Source organism: Pelophylax lessonae, assembly GCF_965119305.1.
Source record: "Pelophylax lessonae genome assembly, chromosome: 4".
In the NCBI taxonomy this organism is placed as follows: Eukaryota; Metazoa; Chordata; class Amphibia; order Anura; family Ranidae; genus Pelophylax; species Pelophylax lessonae.
In genome coordinates this window covers 522,984,325-523,005,543 of record NC_138771.1, presented here as the reverse complement: position 1 = coordinate 523,005,543, position 21,219 = coordinate 522,984,325, and the positions used below count along the sequence as shown (strand labels likewise).

Sequence of the window (21,219 nt, the reverse complement as noted above, 5' to 3'; positions counted from 1 at the left end):
TTGTGAACCATTCCATTGTAGATTTTTCTTTATGTTTTGGATCATCGTCTTGTTGAAAGACAAATCTCCGTCCCAGTCTCAGGTCTTTTGCAGACTCCATCAGGTTTTCTTCCAGAATGGTCCTGTATTTGGCTCCATCCATCTTCCCATCAATTTTAACCATCTTCCCTGTCCCTGCTGAAGAAAAGCAGGCCCAAACCATGATGCTGCCACCACCATGTTTGACAGTGGGGATGGTGTGTTCAGGGTGATGAGCTGTGTTGCTTTTACGCCAAACATAATGTTTTGCATTGTTGCCAAAAAGTTTGATTTTGGTTTCATCTGACCAGAGCACCTTCTTCCACATGTTTGGTGTGTCTCCCAGGTGGCTTGTGGCAAACTTTAAACAACACTTTTTATGGATATCTTTAACCACTTGCCCCTCACGTCGGCGGTCAGCCCCTCACAGGCAAAGTGACGTAGGGCTACGTCACTAGCTTGTGAGCTGCCGGAGGCGCGCTCCCGCGTGGTCACGGACCCCCCCCGCGCACGTGACCGGCGGACCCGATGTCCGCCGGTCACTCTGCGATCGGCGGGAGAAAGGGAGAAAGTCAGGCGGCTTGTGTAAACAAGCTGCCTGTCATTCTCCCCTGTGTATGAAGGATGATCACACGGTTCTACTATGTAGAACCGTTGATCACTCTTCAAACATCTGAAGCCACAGCCAATCACAGTAGAAAGCACGCCCCTAGGGACACACATAGCCCCTCCCTTTCAAAAAAGTTAACCCCTTCACTGCCAGTGTATTTTTACAGTAACAGTGCATATGTATAGCACTGATTACTATAGAAATGTCACTGGTAACCCCAAAAGTGGCAAAAATGTCAGTCAAGGGTCCGATCTGTCCGCCGCAATGTCGCAGTACCGCAAAAAAAATCGCAGATCGCCGCCATTACGCGTTAAAAAAAAACCAACAAAAATGACAAAAATCTTTCCCTTTGTTAGTAAACGCGCAAACCAATCAAAATACGCTTTTTGCGATTTTTTTTTACCAAACATAGGTAGCATAAAACAAATTGGCCAAAAATGTTAAAAAATTTTGATTTTTACATTTTTTTGGGGGGAATTTCATATTAAAAAATGTGAAAAATATTGCTATTTTTGCAAAATTGACGCTCTTTTTTTGTTTATAGCGCGTGATCAAAAAATCGCACAGGTGATCAAATACCACCAAAAGAAAGCTCTGTTTGTGGAAAAAAAAGGACGCCAAATTCGTTTAGATACAGCATCGCACGACCGCGCAATTGTCCGTTAAAGTCACGCAGTGCCGAATCGCAAAATACCCCCTGGTCAGGAAGGGGGTAAAATCTTCCGGGGCTTAAGTGGTTAAGAAATGGCTTTCTTCTTGTTACTCTTCCATAAAGGCCAGATTTGTACAGTATACGACTGATTGTTGTCCTATGGACAGAGTCTCCCACCTCAGCTGTAGATCTCTGCAGTTCATCCAGAGTGATCATGGGCCTCTTGGCTGCCTCTCTGATCAGTCTTCTCCTTGTATGAGCTGAAAGTTTAGAGGGACAGCCAGGTCTTCGTAGATTTGCAGTGGTCTGATACTCCTTCCATTTCAATATTATCACTTGCACAGTGCTCCTTGGGATGTTTAAAGCTTGGGAAATCTTTTTGTATCCAAATCCGGCTTTAAACCTCTCCACAACAGTATCTCGGACCTGCCTGGTGTGTTCCTTGTTCTTCATGATGCTCTCTGCGCTTTAAACGGACCTCTGAGACTATCACAGTGCAGGTGCATTTATACGGAGACTTGATTACACACAGGTGGATTCTATTTATCATCATTAGTCATTTGGGTCAACATTGGATCATTGAGGCTTCGTTCACATCTAGGCGTTTTGGGGCGTTTTTGGGGCGTTTTTCTGCTCTAGGATCAGCTCTCAAAACGCCCAACAAGACAAATCCTATTCATTTCAATGGCCCCTGTTCACATCTGAGCGTTTTGACGCTGTATACAAAACGCCCAACGCTCAAAAAAGTACATGAGCTTCTTTTTGGGCAGATTACAGGCGTTTTCCATTGATCTCTATTTAATCTAAAAACGCCTGCACAAAAATCGCAGTAAAAATCGCGGTAAAATCGCGGTAAAAAACGCCGCAAAAATCGCGGTAAAATCGCGGTAAAAAACGCGCGAAAAACGCTACGCTCAGGTGTGAATGTAGCCTCAGAGATCCTCACTGAACTTCTGGAGAGAGTTTGCTGCACTGAAAGTAAAGGGGCTGAATAATTTTGCACGCCCAATTTTTCAGTTTTTTATTTGTTAACAAAGTTTGAAATATCCAATAAATTTCATTGCACTTCATGATTGTGTCCCACTTGTTGTTGATTCTTCACAAAAAATTACAGTTTTATATCTTTATGTTTGAAGCCTGAAATGTGGCAAAAGGTCGCAAAGTTCAAGGGAGCCGAATACTTTCGCAAGGCACTGTATATATATATATATATATATATAAAATGTTGGTTACCTTTTTACATGCCTAAAAATGCTTCTTAGCTTTTCCCTGTCTATGTAATATTAGGAGTATATGGAGTTATTTTTGCCATCATTAAAGCGGAGCTAAGCCCATCTATTTTACAATAAAAAATACATCAAGACTGCGCAGAGAAAAAAAAACTATACTTTATACTCAGCAGCTGAATAAGTATAATTAGGGGCTGACTGGCAACTTTTGGTCCAGGAGGCAACTACAAAACAGAGGCTCATGGTACAGCGACTCGGCCCCCTCCCACTCTCTCTCTTCCCGGACTTCTCCTGACCCCCATTCCAGGCTGAAGCTCCGCTCCAGGTACTCTCTCTTCACAGGCCGAATCCGGATTCTCGATCTGGCCAGCAGGGGGCGGTTGGGGGAGCTGAGACAGCTCGGTTAGGGCTCCAGTGGGGCCTGGAACCCGGCCTTTGCTCAGACACAGTTTACACCATCCATGCTGGGGGGGGAGGCCTGCACTCTGTCCTTGTCTTCATCCCGCACTCAGTAGGTCAGCGGCAGGGACTTTTTACTTCTCTTCACCAGGAATCCTTTAGGCATGTCTGTGGCAGAAGCAGTGCAGCCTTTTTACTGGGCATCAGAGCGGCCCAGGGGGTAATTGTCCCCCTGCCTCCTGGCCCAGTCCTCCCCTGGTATAGATCTATTGAGATTTACAAATCATTACATTCTGTATTTATGTAGGTTTTTACCACTTAGCGATCGCCCACCGCAGTTTTACTGCGGCAGGCAGCCGCTCCTGGGTAAAGCGACGTAGTATACGCTCAGGAGATTCTAGGGGGCGAGCGCGTGCCGCCGGCAGGGCTCTCCCACCTCCACTCGTCAGCTGGGGAGCCAGTGCCTGTGACCGGCAGCTCCGATGGCCGCCGGCCACTCGTGATCTCCCCCTGCTGACAGAGAAGGACAGACGGCTGATGTAAACTAAGCCGTCTGTCATTCTCCCTTAGATGACCACAGAGGCTATGTGATCCTGCTATATAGGATCGCATGTCTCTGTGATCATCTCACAAGCCACGCCCCTCTACAGTTAGAATCATGCCCCTAGGGTCACATTTAACCCCTTCCCTGCCAGTGTCATTTTTTACAGTAACAGTGCATATTTTTAGCACTGATTACTGTAGTAATGTCACTTGTACCCCCAAAAGTGCCAAAAATGTCAGTTAGGGGTCCGATCTGTCCGCCGCAATGTCGCAGACCCGCAAAACATTGCAGATCGCCGCCATTACTAGTAAAAAAAAAAAAAAAACAATAAAAATTACATAAATCTTTCCCGTAGTTCGTAAACGCAATAACTTTTGCGCAAAACCAATCAAATTACGCCTTTTGCGATTTTTATTACCAAAAATGTGTAGCAGAAGACAAATTGGCCTAAAATGTTAAAAAAATTTTGATTTTTACATTTTTTTTGGAGAATTTCATATAAAAGAATGTGAAAAATATTGTTATTTTTTCAAAATTGCCGCTTTTCTTTTGTTTATAGCGCAAAAAATAAAAATCGCACAGATGATCAAATACCACCAAAAGAAAGCTCTATTTGTGGGAAAAAAAAGGACGTCAATTTTGTTTGGGTATAGCATCGCACGACTGTGCAATTGTCCGTTAAAGTAACGCAGTGCCGAATTGCAAAATAGGACCTGGTCATTGAGCAGCCAAATCCTCCGGGGCTAAAGTGGTTAAACAACATTCCAACTTTTTTGGAAGTGGGATTGTACATCTCCCTGTAGCTAGACTGGTGCCCACAGCTATTGCACCCCTGCGCTTTAGCGGTCTACTGTCCTGACATCATCAAGAACAGAGCAGGGTCCATAGCCCTGGTCTGGCTGTGAGGATGCTGAGGGACAGTCCACTGCCGGATCATGGGGAGCACTGACTGCCAGGGAAGCGGAGGATCAAGTAAGTAAAACTGTTGCTCCCTTCCCCTAACAATTAACCCTTGCAGTGTGGGCACAGCCCCACTGCAAAGGATCAGGTTTTTTAAAAATGTTATCTGCCTGGACTTGGGCTTTTAGCTCCACAGTTCATTGCAGGCGATAACACGTTAACAGCGCTCCATAACAAGCACTGCCCATAAAAAAGGGAACTTAGACTTCAGCCTAGGGTGGCCACTAGCTGTAAAGCTACACCAGTAAATAGTGGCACGAATGTCTTGGCAGTACAGAGTGTCTGAGGTCTGCAAATCACATGGCTGGCCAAACAGAATCATTTGACAAGTAAAACAGTTTTTACGTATGTCATTCTGCTGTGGATTTATCTTTTTTTCTGGAATCCTGATTTAATAAATGCTTAAGTCTAACACAACGCATGAGACTACTGTTAGTTCAATTCTTCTTTTTTTTTATTCCAATTTTAGGGTGTGTAAAGTTGGAGTTTCACTTTAAGAGCCCTAGATGAGCCAAGAAGGATTGGAGTGGTTAATCCACTTGTGCAAGAGAGTAAACAATGCAAGGAATGACAAATATTAAAGCACTCGAAACACCTTGCGAGGGATGGGTGACATGACTTCATGTGTTCTCAGCTTTCTGACGTTAAGTAATATCCATGCAGCTGGGACATTAACCCCACAGTTATTAACTTAAAGGTATACACCTATCAGGACTTTGGAAAACGTGGTACCCCTTTGATTTAAAGGAGAACTCGGTCTATATTCACTGAGCAAAACATTTTGAGTTATACTATATTGTCAAAAGTATTGGGACGCCTGCATGAACTTTAATGGCATCCCAGTCTTAGTCCGTAGGGTTCAATAATAAGTTGGCCCACCCTTTGCACCTATAGCAGCTTCAACTCTTCTGGGAAGGCTGCCCACAAGGTTTAGGAGTGTGTCTATGGGAATGTTTGACCATTTTTCTAGAAGCGCATTTGTGAGGTAAGGGCGCTGATGTTGGACGAGAAAACCTGGCTTGCAGGCTGCCCTTTAATTCATCTCAAAGGTTGAGGTCAGGACTTAATGGACCTTGCTTTGTGCACTGGTCCAAATCATTTGGTGGAGGGGGATTATTGTGTGGGGTTGTTTTTCAGGGGCCCCTTAGTTTCAGTGAAGCGAACTCTTAAGGCATCAGCATGCCAAGACATTTTGGACAATTTCATGCACCCAGCTTTGTGGGAACAGTTTGGGGATGGCCCCTTCCTGTTCCAACATGACTGTACAGCAGTGCACAAAGCAAGGTCCATAAAGACATGGATGAGTGAGTCCTGACCTCAAACTGATAGAACACCCTTGGGGTGAATTAGAGAGGAGACTGTGAGCCAAGCCGTCTCATCCAACATCAGTGCCTGACCTCACAAATGTGCTTCTGGGTCAAACATTCCCATAGACACACTCCTAAACCTTGTGGACAGCCTTCCCAGAAGAGTTGAAGCTGTTATAACTGCAAAGGGTGGGCCAACTCAATATTGAACCCTACGGGCTAAGACTGGGATGCCATTAAAGTTAATGTGCGTGTTAAGGCAGGAGTCTCAATACTTCTGACAATATTGTGTGTATCATGACGTTTCTAAATGTAATTTTTGATGGGACTTTCACATTTTTACCTTTACTACTGGTCTTTGTTTCGAACTATATTATGAAGTGTGTATTGTGCCTTGTCATTTTTTTAGGAAGTCACATGTGGAAAAAATATTGCCCATCCCATATACCTAAAGTATAATTAAAGAGTAGAGTCGATAGAATGGAGATGGATCATAACACTTGCCAGATTTATTGCTGTCTGTGTCCCCATTAGGAAGATTTACCCTCTCTATTTGTCCTATTTACTTGTTATTCACCCGCTGGCCAAGGGATTCGAACCCACAACTGCGCAATTGCTGGCCTTGTATTCTACCAGCTATGCCACTCGTATTCTACCAGCTATGCCACCATTAAAGAGGTTGTAAACCGAGAAAAATTTTTTTTCTCTTCTTTACATCCTGAAAGAGAAACCCATAATGAGCTAGTATGCATCGCATAGTAGCTCATTATGAAATACTTACCTTAGAACGAGCCCCCGCCGTGCCGTCCGCTTACCTGTATGACGGGCGACATGTATAGTCGCCCGTCTTCCGGGATCGCGGCATCCGGCCATCTGATTGGCCGGAGCCGCGGTGACGTCACTCCCACGCACGCGCGCGGGAGCCGACGGGCACGGCACGGGGCTCTGAAGGAACGGCACGATCTGCCGTTCCTTCAGAGCGCATGCGCCAGTGACGTCACTGGCTGCATTAAAGGTAAATATCTCCTAAACGGTGCATGTTTAGGAGATATTTACAGTACCTATAGGTAAGCCTTAATATAGGCTTACCTATAGGTACAACTTCCTGAGGAGGGTTTACTTCCTCTTTAAGTACTCTATTTGTCCTGTTTACTGTTATGATTGAAAGTGAAGGTAAAAGAAATCCCACATTTTGGGTTGTCCACAGAAAAGTAATGGAGGGAAAATGTTCCAATGGGGACACTATTTATGGTGACCTGGGGGGCCCCAGAGGATTCCCTCAATTTATAGGGATCTCCTCTCACTTCCTGTGTTATCTATGAGATAGGAAGTTAAGAGAAATCTCAACTATGGGACACACATGGCTAAAAAAAATCTGACGGAGTAATAATCCTCTCTTGCTCTATCCAAAAACTTTGCTTATAGTTCTACTTTAATTTTAAATTTAAAGTTTTCAGTGGTCAACTATGGATCAGATAAAGCAGTGTCTTGTTTTCCACATTGGCACTATTGAGGCCCGATCTCATGAAGACCACTTCATGAAGACCACTGTGGTCCTTAGTGTTTGGTAGACCAGTGAGTAAAGGCTTTTTGCCCTGTCCCTGGTTGTCCACTGCCTATAGGATTAAGCCAAAGCTTGGGTCTACAATGAAAATAAACTATTGTGAAAATATCTAATCCTATTCCCAAGAAGTCCAATAGTCCCAGAAGTCCAGTGTAAGAGTGGCAATCCATGGTAAACCAATTTGAAAATAAAAACCGAAAATCCTGCTGGTGTGGAAGCAAAAGTCCTGTTAGTCCATATTGGATACAGAGGGGTTAATTTACAAAAACTGGTGAACACAAAATCTGGTGCAGCTCTGCATGATACCGAATCAGCTTCTAACATCACCTTGTTCAATTAAGCTTTGACAAGCCCTGGTTGATACCAGTGCGATTTGTCATGCGATTTGACAATACAAAATTGCATGACAAGTCGCACCCCATTGCCGGCAATGGAACCGTTCACATAGTTGCGAAAAAAGGTTCCTGCACTACATTTTTGCGATTTCATAGCATACTAAAATGGCACTGATCCGGTGGCTTAGAAATTGCGCCAAAGTTGCGCGATTTCAAAACCGCACTGGTGTGAACCAGGACTGAAATCTAGAAGCTGATTGGTTACAACAGCTGCATCAGATTCTGTTTGCTCCCAGTTTTAGTAAATCTCCCCCACTAATTGCCAAAACTTGGCTCTCTATTGTGTAGTTCAGCCGGCAAAAAGCAATGCCCGACTTCTGGCACCCTATTGCAGAATTAACAAAGTACAGTCCCTGGTAACCCACTGTGGAAACAACAGCAAATCTTTGGCAGTCCTATGTGCTATTACTATTGTATAGCCCTGCATGTCTACTATAAAAGAATGGATGCCCACCACTGAGGGTCCCACTCCGTGGACACTTACCTGCCTTAGCTTATTCCACCCTGCTGCCTCTTCTCTCTGTCACTTTTGTAAATACCAACCAGGCAAGCGTATGCAGGATGGTCAGAAATGTATTTTATTAATAATTATTGGGATCCATCCCAGATCAAACACGCAACATGCACACTGTCACACACAAACACAATCGAATCCAATGTTACAATTACCAATCAATAAGTCTTTGACTCCTCTAATTAGCATACAATAGACAAAAGTAAACTGTATAAAACGGCTCAAATTCTTATATTCCCTTGGAAAATACTCTGTCACCAACTTAAAAACTTGCAGTTGAAGCACAGATAAAATATAATATTTGGAATGTTTACTTACTGGGTTGTTTCCATCCCGCCAGTGATGTCTTATTCACTTGCAATGTCACTACGAACTTGCAAACAAATTTAAAAATGTCAATTCTCCAGGATAGCCTCCTCCCTACTTACATGTCATAGCTTTCCTTTCTGGGAGTTTCTACAGTCTGTGCTGGCCCAGCTCCTCCACCCCTTCCCTTACTTATTTATGTTTGTGTACATGTTGCTGGTTTTCTTTTATGTAGCTGTGGGGGAGAGGGGAAGGGTTATAGAGCGTCACTTGAATGACAGCTCTGAGTCTGCTGGAGCTGCTGATATTACATTCAAGATGGCGGTGCCAGGCAGCAGTCTCAGGGCTTTTTGAAGTATGCAAAAGGGAGACTTCTACAGATAGGAAACATGCACAAATGCATTGACTGCACAAATAATCTCATGAGAAGAATGGAAAGGGGGCACAGAATTAGGGCCCACGCACATGGGACAGTGGATGCCAATTTTTAAATTCAGTTTAAAAAAAAATGTATATACAGTAACTAGGTCGCTACCCCTTTAAGAAAGGTAACGTGTATTATGGCGGGAAGGCTCAGGTTACACGTGCCTTTCTAGAATTTTCTGGGCTCCCCTAAAAAGGGGGAGTTCAGTCAGGGGGTCTTCACATCTGACTGTAACCGTTGGCGAGCTACCCTCCTTCCCACCCTGTCGTAGGCACGTTTATGTGGTTTGTCACCCTTGATTCAAGGGGGGACTTTGTTTATAATTACTTTGAATTATATTTTGCTTGAGTCCTTTGACTAAGTGATATACGCTATTAATTCATTAATTTATTTATTTGATGTTTTTTGGATATTAAAGAATTTATTTATTTGTATTAAACCAATAAAGTGCCGCGGCCATTTCTATGCCATGAATATTTGTGTCTGAGTCTTTTATTTGTAGATTTGCATAGACTTTATTGTTGAATAGGAAGAGTGCATCCTTCTGTCCCATGAAGGAAATGGTCTGACAACAGGGTCAGCTTTAACTTGAAGGCACATTTCCTCCAGGAACGTTTCATTTTAAATGTACATCTTAGGTTCAGATCAGAACTGCAATCGCAATAACTATAAAAATATGAATTTTATATAAGTTTGCTAGAGATGTGAGGTTATTCTTAAATGCACCCAATTCCCAAATCCAATAAACATTTTTTTTCTTGAAAAAGCACATGACTGGATTTTTTTAGGTGCTCATAGACATACATTTGTGCATTATGTCTAAAACCATTTTTTATTTCAAATATTCAAAGTTAAAAAAACACATAATAATAAAATCAATAAGTCAAATTCATAGGTCACTGTACAGAGGTTTCCGCTCAACATGTTTCACCAAAGCTGTGGCTTCTTCAGGAGTTTTATAAAGCCTTGTACATAGTGTCACATATCTAGGCGGCTGATCCCAGAGATATAAAGTCTAGTGGGATCCCATAATCACCTTTTAGCTGTTTAGGACACCAAAATTCCAAAATCAATGCTTTGATTAATAGGAGTTGCCTCAATCTAAACTGGCCATCAATAAACAGGAGGAAAGAGAAAAACTTTATACTTTTGGTTTGAACAGCTTAATTCAAATAAGCAAATCAGACCATGCACATCTGCAATGCCTTTAAGCTGGGACAATCCCGCAGATCTTACACATCACTTCTTGCAGGTATCCACCAGGGTGAGCGGCTGTTGCCCTGGTGGATATATACAAGCAGTGATGTGTAAGATCTGCGGGATTATCCCAGTTTAAAGACATTGCAGATGTGTATGGTTGTGATTTGCTTATTTGAATTGAACTGATCAAACCAAAAGTGGAATTGGAAGGTTTTTCTCTTTTCCCTGTTTATTGAGGGTCAATTTAGATTGAGGCAACTCCTATCAATCAAAGCATTGGTTTTAGAATCCTGGTGTCCTAAACAGTTAAAAGGTGGTTATGGGATCCCAATAGACTTTATATCTCCGGGATCAGCCGCCTGGATATGTGATACTATGTATAAGGCTTTATAAGTTTCCTGAAGAAGCCACAGCTTTGGTGAAACATGTTATAAGTCTTGCTTTATAACTTTTGCGCAAACCAATCAATATACACTTATTGGGATTTTTTTTTTTTTTTTTACCAAAAATATTTAGCAGAATAAATATTGGCCTAAAATGATGAAAAAATTTGATTTTTATATTCTTTTTATTGGGAATGTTTTATAGCAGAAAGTAAAAAATATAGTTTTTTTTCAGTATTGTCGCTCTTTTTTGTTTATAGCGCAAAAGATAAAAATCGCAGAGGTGATCAAATACCACCAAAAGAAAGCTCTATTTGTGGGAAAAAAATACATCAATTTGATTTAGGTACAGCATTGCACGACCACGCAGTTGTCAGTTAAAATTACGCAGTGCCATATCGCAAAAAATGGCCTGGTCATTAAGCTGTTAACGACCACCCGCTGCAGTTTTAATGTGGCAGGCAGCCCCTCCTGTCCGAACCTACGTAGGTATACGGCGGTCGCGCACCTGCAGCTAGGGGGCGAGTGCGAGCCGCCAGCAGTGTGCTCCCACCCCCATTAGGCAGCAGGGAGTCCGATGCATGGGACCGGTGGCTCCGATTGCCGCCGGACACCCGCGATCGCTCCCCGCTGTGAGAGAAGGACAGTCAGCTGTTGTAAACACAACTGACCATTCTTCTCTCTGGAATGATCACAGAGTGCCTGTAATCCTTCTATATAGGATCATAGGTCTCTGTGATAATTTCAAAAGCCCAACCCCATACAGTTAGAAACACTCCCCTAGGCTTATATTTAACCCCTTGATTACCCACTGTTTTAACCCCTTTCCTGCCAGTGTCATTACACAGTAGCAGTGCATATTTTTAGCACTGATTACTGTAGTAATGTCACTGGTCCCCCCGAAAGTGTTAAAAATGTCAGTTAGGGGTCCGATCTGTCCACCCAGGGGCGTAACTACAGGGGTTGCAGGGGCTGCAATTGCAACCGGGCCCCATGATCCAGGGGGCCCATGTGGCTCCCCTGTACAACTGGATGGGGGTGGGGGGGGGGCGGCGGGCGCAGCATATAGAGAAATCACTGTCCTCCTTTTATCTCCTGTAGCTGCATGAGGAAAATGGAGGAGATTGGTTCCTCTGCATGCTGCCCCCGCCATTCCTCCGATCCAGTTCACTTGTGTTCTGCTGTCTCTGGTCCCCCCCACACTGTGTTCCCTCCCCTTTCCTGCCGGCTGCTGCAGGGGATGTGTGACATTAGAGAACCAGGAAGGGTCGGTAAATATGTAATTTACCAGCTCCTTCCTTTTCTGAATGGACAGAGTCATAGTCAGTGACATTGTAAGAAAATAAAATAAAATTATAAAAAATAATACAATTAAAATACCAAAAAATAAAAACTACTGACACCAGTGGGTGAATTTCCAGGATCGCAAAGGTCACACTTGCAACCGGGCCCTGGCATTCCACCACCGTGGGGAGGCCCCAAGCTGGCAGGAAGGGGGCCCACTACAGAACTTGTGAAAGGGTCCCACTGCAGGACCATAATAAAGGGCCCCACAACGAGAGTAAAGGGCCCCAGGATCAGGGGGAAGAGCCCCAGGCTTGAAGGGAAGAGCCCCAGCCAGGGGACCGGGGGGCCCTTCATGGTTTCTTGCACCGGGCCCTGAAGGTTCTAGGTACGCCTCTGTGTCCATTGCAATGTCAGTCCTGCTAAAAATCGCAGACAGCCGCCATTACTAGTAAAAAAAAAAACAATAAAAATGACATAAAACTTTCCCGTAGTTAGTAGATGCGATAACTTTTGCACAAACCAATCAAAATACGTTTATTGAGATTTATTTTTACCAAAAATATGTAGCAGAAAACAAATTGGCCTAAAATGTTAAAACATTTTGATTTTTAATTTTTTTGGGGGGGGGGGGAATGTTATATAGCAGAATGTGAAAAATATTGTTTTTTTTCCCAGAATTTTTGCTCTTTTTTAGTTTATAGCGGGAAAAATAAAAATCGCACAGGTGATCAAATACCTCCAAAAGAAATCTCTATTTGTGGGAAAACAAGGACATCAATTTTATTTAGGTACAGCGTCGCACGACCGCGCTACTGTCCGTTAAAATAGCGCAGTGCCAAATAGCAAAATATGGCCTGGTCATTAAGGGGGCAAATCCTTCCGGGCCAGAAGTGTTGAGAAGGAAAATCTTCCAGTCCAGAAGTAGTTAGGATAATAAAAATAATCAAGGACACATAATAAACAGTACTACCTCGTACATAATGTACAAATGTTCCTGTTACCGCATTGTAACATACAGTATCCTCATATATACAGTCATCCTAGACACAGCGGAGATGATATACTAACAAACTAAAGACTACATGATAGTAAGTGAAATCTTTTTGAATTTTAAATACACAATGCTTGGGAAACTTAAATGTATGTCTAGCCAAAGTGTTTAGTCTTAGTTTAGCATAAAGTGTGAAAGGGTTAGAACCCCTGTTCGGTTTTTCTTTCTAACCAGGGCTCCATTCCAGGGATTTCCCCTCGCTTTCTGTCTTGCTAACAATGTTTTACCAGACAAGAAGTAAAGTGAACACCCCAACAGCAACAAAGATAGAGATAAAATTGTTTTTTTAAAGTAGGAAGCACAGAACCTCTGTTAGATTGTTATTTCTGTTTGTGTCCCTGTTGCAGATTTTTCCTTACTTCCTGTTTAGTAAGACTGATGAAACTGGTATAAAAGCCCTGGATAGCAGTAAAAACCTGTCCGAAGATCTGACCTAGCTCCACTAAATCCAAAATGAATAAAAAAGGTTCTTGGCATTACATACAGTACGCTTAAACAAAATGTTTTTTTTTTTCCTAGCACATGATTGGATTATTGAAGTGAGCAGATTTTATTTACCAAATTAATCAACCCCCTTGTCTTCCAAACCTATACTAAAGTATACTCTAACCTTTCTCCTAATTACTAAAATGTATCCTGTCTTTTATACATTACCCTAGTGTCTACATTCATAGGTGTGCGCAGCCTATTAAATTAGGGTGTGCACCCCAAAGCTCAAACACACGTGTTTGTGTGTGTCTACATATATATGACCCCAGCACATTTATCTTCCTGCCGGTACATTGAAAGGCAAGTGACTAAAGACTTCTCTTACGGCAGAGCCAGTAAGAGAGAGATTTTTCCCATCTTCCTACCAGCACAAAAAGTGATAATGTTAATGTACATGGGGTGATTAGGGTGTGCCCAGGCACACCTGGCACACCCTGTGTGCACACCTATGTCTACATTCCCTATATGTCAGTCTAATATTTACTATGCGAACACATTATTTAAAGTGGAAATAAACCCAAAACATAAAATGTAATATATTGCAGCTTACCAATCATTAGATGCGGTGGCTGCTTTCGCTTTTTTTTTTTCTAGGCTTTTGTTCCCTGTTTTTTCACCTGTGATCTGGCCAGTAACACACCTCCTGTATTAGAGTGCCCCCACTCTGGATGAAGGAGCACAGGGGTACCTTTGGACAGCAGCATTATCAGTTTTGGGGATGGGAGTGTTAAATTTACTAGCTGATTTAGATACAATAACCAACTGAAGCAAAACTCCATCTTATACTTTATAAGCAGTGACAGCAAACCATTTTTTCCATTTGGGATAAAGGTTTTACATGTAAGCACCCCTGTCAGTAGTAAATGGTTTGTCTCAACAAATCTTTGCAGGAGAGCTTGTTCTGTTGAAAATCAACAGACTTACTGGCCAGATATGTTAGTTTGTTTCACACTAACTAAACTATCACTCTGATACACACAATCTTCTAATATGATACTCTGATATACTTTATTCTATACTCTGTATTAACATGTAATACCTTAATATGTATCCCCTTCTAATACATTACTTTCCTACTGTTTAATCTATCTATACTCAATATAATATTTCTCTGATACTCTGACCTTAGTACCTTGCCATGTATCATTTTCCAATGCAATACTCTGTCTTACATGGTAAAAATAATAGATACTAACCTTTCATACCTTACAGTGTATCATCCTTAAATACCTTGCCTTCTTATCCAGTACAATACCCTGCTATACATAAAACTCTATTAAGTCACTTTGAAACATCCTCTGGTACTTTATACATTGCTGTGGGTGGTAGGTATATGAACTAACTCTCAATTATATATGTGTGTATATATATATATACATATATATATGTATATATATATATATTATTATACAGGATTTATATAGCGCCAACAGTTTGTGCAGCGCTTTACAATTTGAGGGAAGACAATACAGTTACAATACAGTTCAGAACAGGAGGAACTATATATATATTTACACAGTATGTATATATATATATATATATATATATATATATATATATATATATATATATATATATTTACACTGTATGTATATATACACACATATATATATATATATATATATATATATATATATATTTACACTGTATGTATATATATATATATATATATATATATATATATATATATATATATATATATATATATATATATATATATTTAGATATATATATATATATATATATATATATATATATATATATATATATATATATATATATATTTATTAATGATGTTATTTATATTATATTGTTAAATAACTTGTAAAGTAATTTGGTAAATATTGATATGATTTTAATCACAGTCACAAAGTCCCATCCAGCTGAGCAGAAAGCAATATATTTCAGTACAATCATACACATTCTTTGCATACACGTGCACAAAATTCCTAAACGTTTATTTAGATAGAAGGAAACAGTTTGACCAATTCCCCACTACTGGTTTAACGAGACATAAATGCTGCCATTCCTCATAGTTTAAAATCCACTGAGATAATTCAAGAGCAGTTTTATCACTTTTAGTTTTGTTGGTGCAAACAATCAAACATGTCATTATCAAGTGAGACTTGGCTCCAGCTAGGAAAATGGGTCACAGTGATGCAAGGAACATTTGTGGATAGAAAACCAAAAAACAAAACACACACAGTGTGAATTCTATTCTGTGTTAGCAAACCTCAGAAAACACAGCAGATATACATGCCAAATTCTAGTAAGATTTCAGGGCAATACAGTGTATATTACATTCTCCAAATATTTATCTTCTTTTTGGGTAAATAAGGGATCCTACTTCCAATGAATTGACAAACAAGTATAAATGACAGTAAAAAATAATACACTCACACAACCATGTAACTGATTACACATCTCTCTGAAATAATTTAAATTGTATTCAATTTTAAACATTTGCAAACACAAATAATATCTTGTTTTCTTTTCTTTTCTTTGTAATCACAAATTTGGCAGACTGATCCCTGAGTTTAGATAATATTGACCACAAGGCAAGGTAGGAAAATGATTTTATATTGTAGGTTCTAGAAACCTCTTAAAAAGCTATGTAAAACGTTTTCACCTAAATCTGTGCAATATAATCACCATGCTTCTGATTTCCAAGCAGCTGCAATATACACATTTATCAGTGTGCAAAAATATGACCAAATCGTCAGATCAGCAATTTTTGGTGAAAGTATTTTTATGTATTTATATATGAGGTTTAGTGATTTGGGTATGGGTTTAGTGGTAGGTTCTCTGTCTCCCTCTCATTGAAATAAGGAAAGCAAGAGCAATAATTGATAGCATTACTCATTTTCCTTCTTTTCCTTTCTTATTTTCTTTCTCTCTCAATGTTTCTTTCTTTCTTTTTTTCTTTCTTTCTTTCGTATTTTTTCTCTCTCATTTTCTTATTTTCTTTCTTTCTTTCTTTCTTTCTTTCTTTCTTTCTTTCTTTCTTCTTTTTTTCTTTCTTTCTTTCTTATTTTTTCTCTCTCTCATTTTCTTTCTTTCTTTCTTCTCTTTTTCTTTCTTTCTTTCTTTCTTTCTTTCTTTCTTTCTTTCTTTCTTTCTTTCTTTCTTTCTTTCTTTCTTTCTCTTTCTTTCTTTTCTTTCTTTCTTTTCTTTCTTTCTTTCTTTCTTCTCTTTCTTCTCTTTTTTTCTTATTCTCCCTTGTTTTCTCTTTCTAGTTCAGGACATTCACAATATATATATATGCACAAAAATATTTTATTTCTCCCCTTCTTTTCAATTCCTCCCCCTTTCTTTTCTCATTTTTTCTTTTTTTTTTTTCTCTTCCCCTCTCATTCTTTTTTTTTCTCTCTCATCTTTCCCTCTCGCTCTCTGTATAGTTCAGGACAGTAACCAAATGTATCTATGTGCAAAAACAATTCTTTCTTCCTTTTTTCTCTCTCTCTCTCCCTTTTTTTCTCTCTTACAGTATAGTTCAGCACATTGGCCATGTGCAGAAAGAGTTCTTTATTTCTCTGTGTATAGTTCTGGACACTGCCAATGTGTCTGTGTGCAAAAATATGTTTTTCTTTATTTCGTATATATACACATAATGTGATTCTAGTCATATAATGCCACCGTATTCTTCAAAGTTTTTTTTTTTTTACATTCATACAGATAGCAAAGCATATCAAGATTAACATGCTGTATATGTATGTATGTATCTATCCGTTATATATATATATATATATATATATATATATATATATATATATATATATATATATATATATATATATATATATAATACAGGCAGTGAAAGGCATTCATCTTCCCCTGTAATTGTGAGCGTCTCACACCTGAGGCTGAGTCTATTGTCCTTGGCTTTGTGTGACACCCAATCTGGAATCAGTCCTTCTCCAGCTCAGCGCCCGCAGCTCCTGGCAGCGCCGGGAGGTGGCGCCAGTGAGTGTCCAGGTGACAGGCGGCGCGGACTCTGCCGTCTATCTGCTGTCTGCATCTCCAATGACCACCTGACACAAACGCGAAGCTACACGGCTCAGCTTCAATTTTAATCATAAAAATAGCCACGAGGCAGATTTCTGTCGTTCTTCTGTAGTTTTTTTTCCTTGTCGCGTTCGCATGAGAACAGGTAAGAACTCAGCTACAACTCAGGAATGTGGAAAATCAACTCAGCCAAACAACGCATATTAATGAGGGCAAGCAGGTAGGAAGGGAATGCGGACTTGGCACCAGAGAGGAGCACAAATAAATCTAACGATTGTAAGCTTTGTGATCAAGTGTCTGAGCGAAGGTGGGCTGACATCTAGGGATCTGCCCGGGAAAGAGGGGGGGGGGGGGGCTGCAGGGGTGGGGGTCTCCCTGGTTGTTGGGGAGAAATACAAGGGGAGCACTCTGGTTGTAGGGGGGGGGGGGATCTGCAGGGGTGGCGGTCTCCCTGGTTGTTGGGGAGAAATACAAGGGGAGCACTCTGGTTGTTGGGGGGATCTGCAGGGGTGGGGGGGGCACTCTGGTTGTTGGGAGATATACAAGGGGGGCACTATGGTTTTTGGGGGATCTACAGGAGTGGGGAACTCTGGTTGTTGGGGGGACCTGCAGGGGGGATCTGCAGGAGTGGGGGGCACTCTGGTTGTTGGGAGATATACAAGGGGGGCACTATGGTTGTTGGGAGATCTGCAGGAGTGGGGGCACTCTGGTTGTTGGGGGGACCTGCAGGGGGGATCTGCAGAAGTGGGGGGCACTCTGGTTGTTGGAGGGACCTGCAGAGAGGGGTCTGCAGAAGTGGGGGGCACTCTGGTTGTAGGAGGGACCTGCAGAGAGGGGTCTGCAGGAGTGGGGGGCACTCTGGTTGTTGAAGGGACCGGCGGGGAGGGGGGGGGGGTCTGCAGGTGGAGAGCTCTCTGGTTGTTGGGGAGATCTGGGTGGGGGGGCTCTCTGATTGTTGGGGAGATCTGAAGGAGGGGGGGGGGCTCTGGCTGTTGGGGAGATCTGAAGGAGCGGGGCTCTCTGGTTGTTGGGAAGATATACAGGTGGGGGGGGGGGCTCTCTGGTTGTTGGGGGACTCTCTGGTTGTTGGGGAGATATACAAATGGGGGGGGCTCTCTGGTTGTTGGAGGGAACAGGGGATCTGCATGTGGAGGGCTCTCTGGTTGTTGGGGGATCTGCAGGGGTGGATGGCTCTCTGGTTGTTGGGGAGATATACAGGTGGAGGGCTCTCTGGTTGTTGGGGAGATATACAGGTGGAGGGCTCTCTGGTTGTTGGAGAGATCTGCAGGTCGGGGGCTCTCTAGTTGTTGGGGAGATCTGCAGGTGGGGGCCGTCTGGTTGTTGGGAAGATCTGCAGGTGGGGGGCTCTCCCCTTTTTGGGGAGATATACAGGTAGGGGGCTCTCTGGTTGTTTGGGGGATCTGCAGGTTGAGGGCTGCCAGGTTGTTGAGGGGATCTGCAGTGGTGTTGGTTGTTGGGGGATCTGCAGATGGAGCATTCTCTGAGGGTGTTAGGGGAATGTGCAGGGGTGGGGGCTCTCTGGTTGTTGGGGGGGATCTGCAGATCCTTGGGGTGGTAAGACTCGCTGAAGGTTGTAGTTGCAGAAGTGGCTGGTCAGCATTAAAGGACAGTCCTGTGAACTGTAATGTCGGGCAGGAAAAGTAAACTTCAGCGGCCACGAAATGTGTAAAACTAATAGGGTAGGCTTGGACTAGTAGTTCTTCCTTGAAGGCAACTGATTAATAATTTGTCCTTTATACAGCAATCACGGCAAGATTCCCAAATATATGTACACTTGAAAGGCAATCAAACAGGATATAGGTCAGTAGGCTGGTGGGACTAGTAGTTCTTCAAGGCTTGGACCTCCCCTTTAAACAGCCAAGAAGGCAATGTTACCACCCTTTTTTGGGTTGCAAATGTCCTTTGCTAGTAGGTTATGGGTTAGACGTTCTACAAAAACTGCAAGAAAAAAAGGCCCTTATTGTCAAAATTTGCCTTTTCCAGCTAAAAAAATCGGAAACATTTTAAGGCTAACCAGGCAGGAGAAGAGATAAGTGGGTAGTGTTAAAAGCTGGCAAGATAGGCTGGGGCTAGCAGTCCCACAACACTGATGTTGCCTTTTACAGCAAATTTTTAAGGGCAATCAAACAGAAGTCAGAGACTGGACAGTCAGAGACTGGCCTTTTGGCTGAGCATTTGCAGTTCCAAAACCCCTGAGGAGCCATTGATAGCAAGATCTAGTCCAGGTAGGCAACCCTTCCTCACCACACAGATCTTTCTGCGACTTATGGGCAATACACAAAAGTCGGGATCTGGCCAACTCCTTTGGTCGGTGAGGCATGCTAACAGGTACGATTCCACGACCCCTGCGGAGCTATTGATAGCAGGACCCCAACACACACATAGAACGTTCTGTGACTTTTCACTAATTATTCAGGGGCTGACCAACCCCTGCGGAGTTACCAATTTTAAGATCTGATCCAGGTAGCCTTATCCCCCCAACACACACACACACACATAGACTATATGTGGCTTTATACTGCAAGCACAATAGCAGTAAGTCAGAGGCTGTGCAATTATATTACCCAGTAAAGCATGCTGAGGATTGTAGTTCTACAACCCCTGCAGAGTCACACATTAGGAACTGCTCCAGAAAGCAAAGAACATTATGTGATCCCAAATAATTAGGGGGCTGTACACACCTATTGACTAAAGAGGCATGCTGACAATTGCAGTTCTACAACCCCTGCGGAGTCACCCCCTTGCAAGACCTGGTCCAGGTAGACACCCCCTCCTCCCCCCACACAGAACTTTCTTGCGATTTTTTAAGGCCCATTAAACAGAGCAGATGTCAGAATTGACTGTCAACACCTCCAGTTGACGTGCAGATCGTCTAACAGCTCAACAGAGAAAGAATGAGGGCAATATTTGACAATCCACACAGCTAACCACAATTTCACCTGAGCTCCTAAATATTATTGTAAGCCAGTCAAGCTAAGCTGTAAGAGGGGGGAGGTTTGAAATGCCTCACTTGTCATTACAAGCAGCTTAACAACACTAAAGCATAATAAGCCCACCAGCACCCAACCACGTGGTGCCAAGAAAGTTTTACAGAAAAAGTCATGACTTTTTTTTTTTTAATTTGTTCTCCCCTCCAGAGGTGGACAACAGCTTCTCCAGAGGGGTCTACTCACCCCAGTTTCATGTAGATGATACCAAAGCATAGAAACACATAAAAGAGCCACCTCCGAGAGTGTCTGTGCATGGTCTAGACAAAAGGTTCATCCATCAACAGTTAGGAAAAATAATGAGAGAGCAGTTTTTAGAGCAGATCCCGACAATGGCATGTTTCCTTTAACCCAGGAGGAGACGCTGGCTTGCTGGTAGAGTCACAGGAGGGTTCAGGCATGGTGCTGTGCCCGGCTCCATGGGCAGAGGGGGTCTGAGGAGGATGAGAGGAGGGCAGGGAGAAGAAGATTATCACTTGACTCCCAAGGAGAGAGCTGCAGCGCAGAGCTTGTGTGCAGTCATCGTCCTCTCTGCAGTTCAATGTGCCCATACATGTTGTGTAGAGCAGGTAACAGGGAGCAGGTAGGAGGAGGATCTGACTGAGACTCTGCCTGTCACTCTCTCTGTCTCTCTCTCTCTTTTCTGTTGCACTCTCCTCTTCTCTTGTTGCATGTCTGTTACCCTGCTGTCTCTTTCACCTCAGTCTGCTCATTCTCATTTTTCACTGTACAAACACACCTTGCATTGTCCCTTTCTGCCTGTCACAATACACCTTGTCTCAATGGCAGTCTGTCACTCTAAACAATCATCCCATAAAATGTTGTCTTTAATTTATTTTTCACTTTTACTTTATAGTTTTTTTTTTTTCTTTAC

At 42.2% G+C, this 21,219-nt stretch overlaps 1 protein-coding gene across 1 annotated transcript in view; it reads right to left on the bottom strand.

Moving 5' to 3' along the window:
- The window catches only part of WNT7B (Wnt family member 7B), a 230,103-nt gene extending 209,229 nt beyond the window's left edge, over positions 1–20,874 (bottom strand). The window contains exon 1 of the mRNA XM_082255766.1: positions 20,532–20,874. Within this exon, the coding sequence (XP_082111892.1) occupies positions 20,532–20,602 (71 nt within the window). The 5' untranslated portion in view covers positions 20,603–20,874. The remainder of the gene's footprint in view (positions 1–20,531) is intronic.
- Between the last annotated feature and the right edge of the window lie 345 nt (positions 20,875–21,219).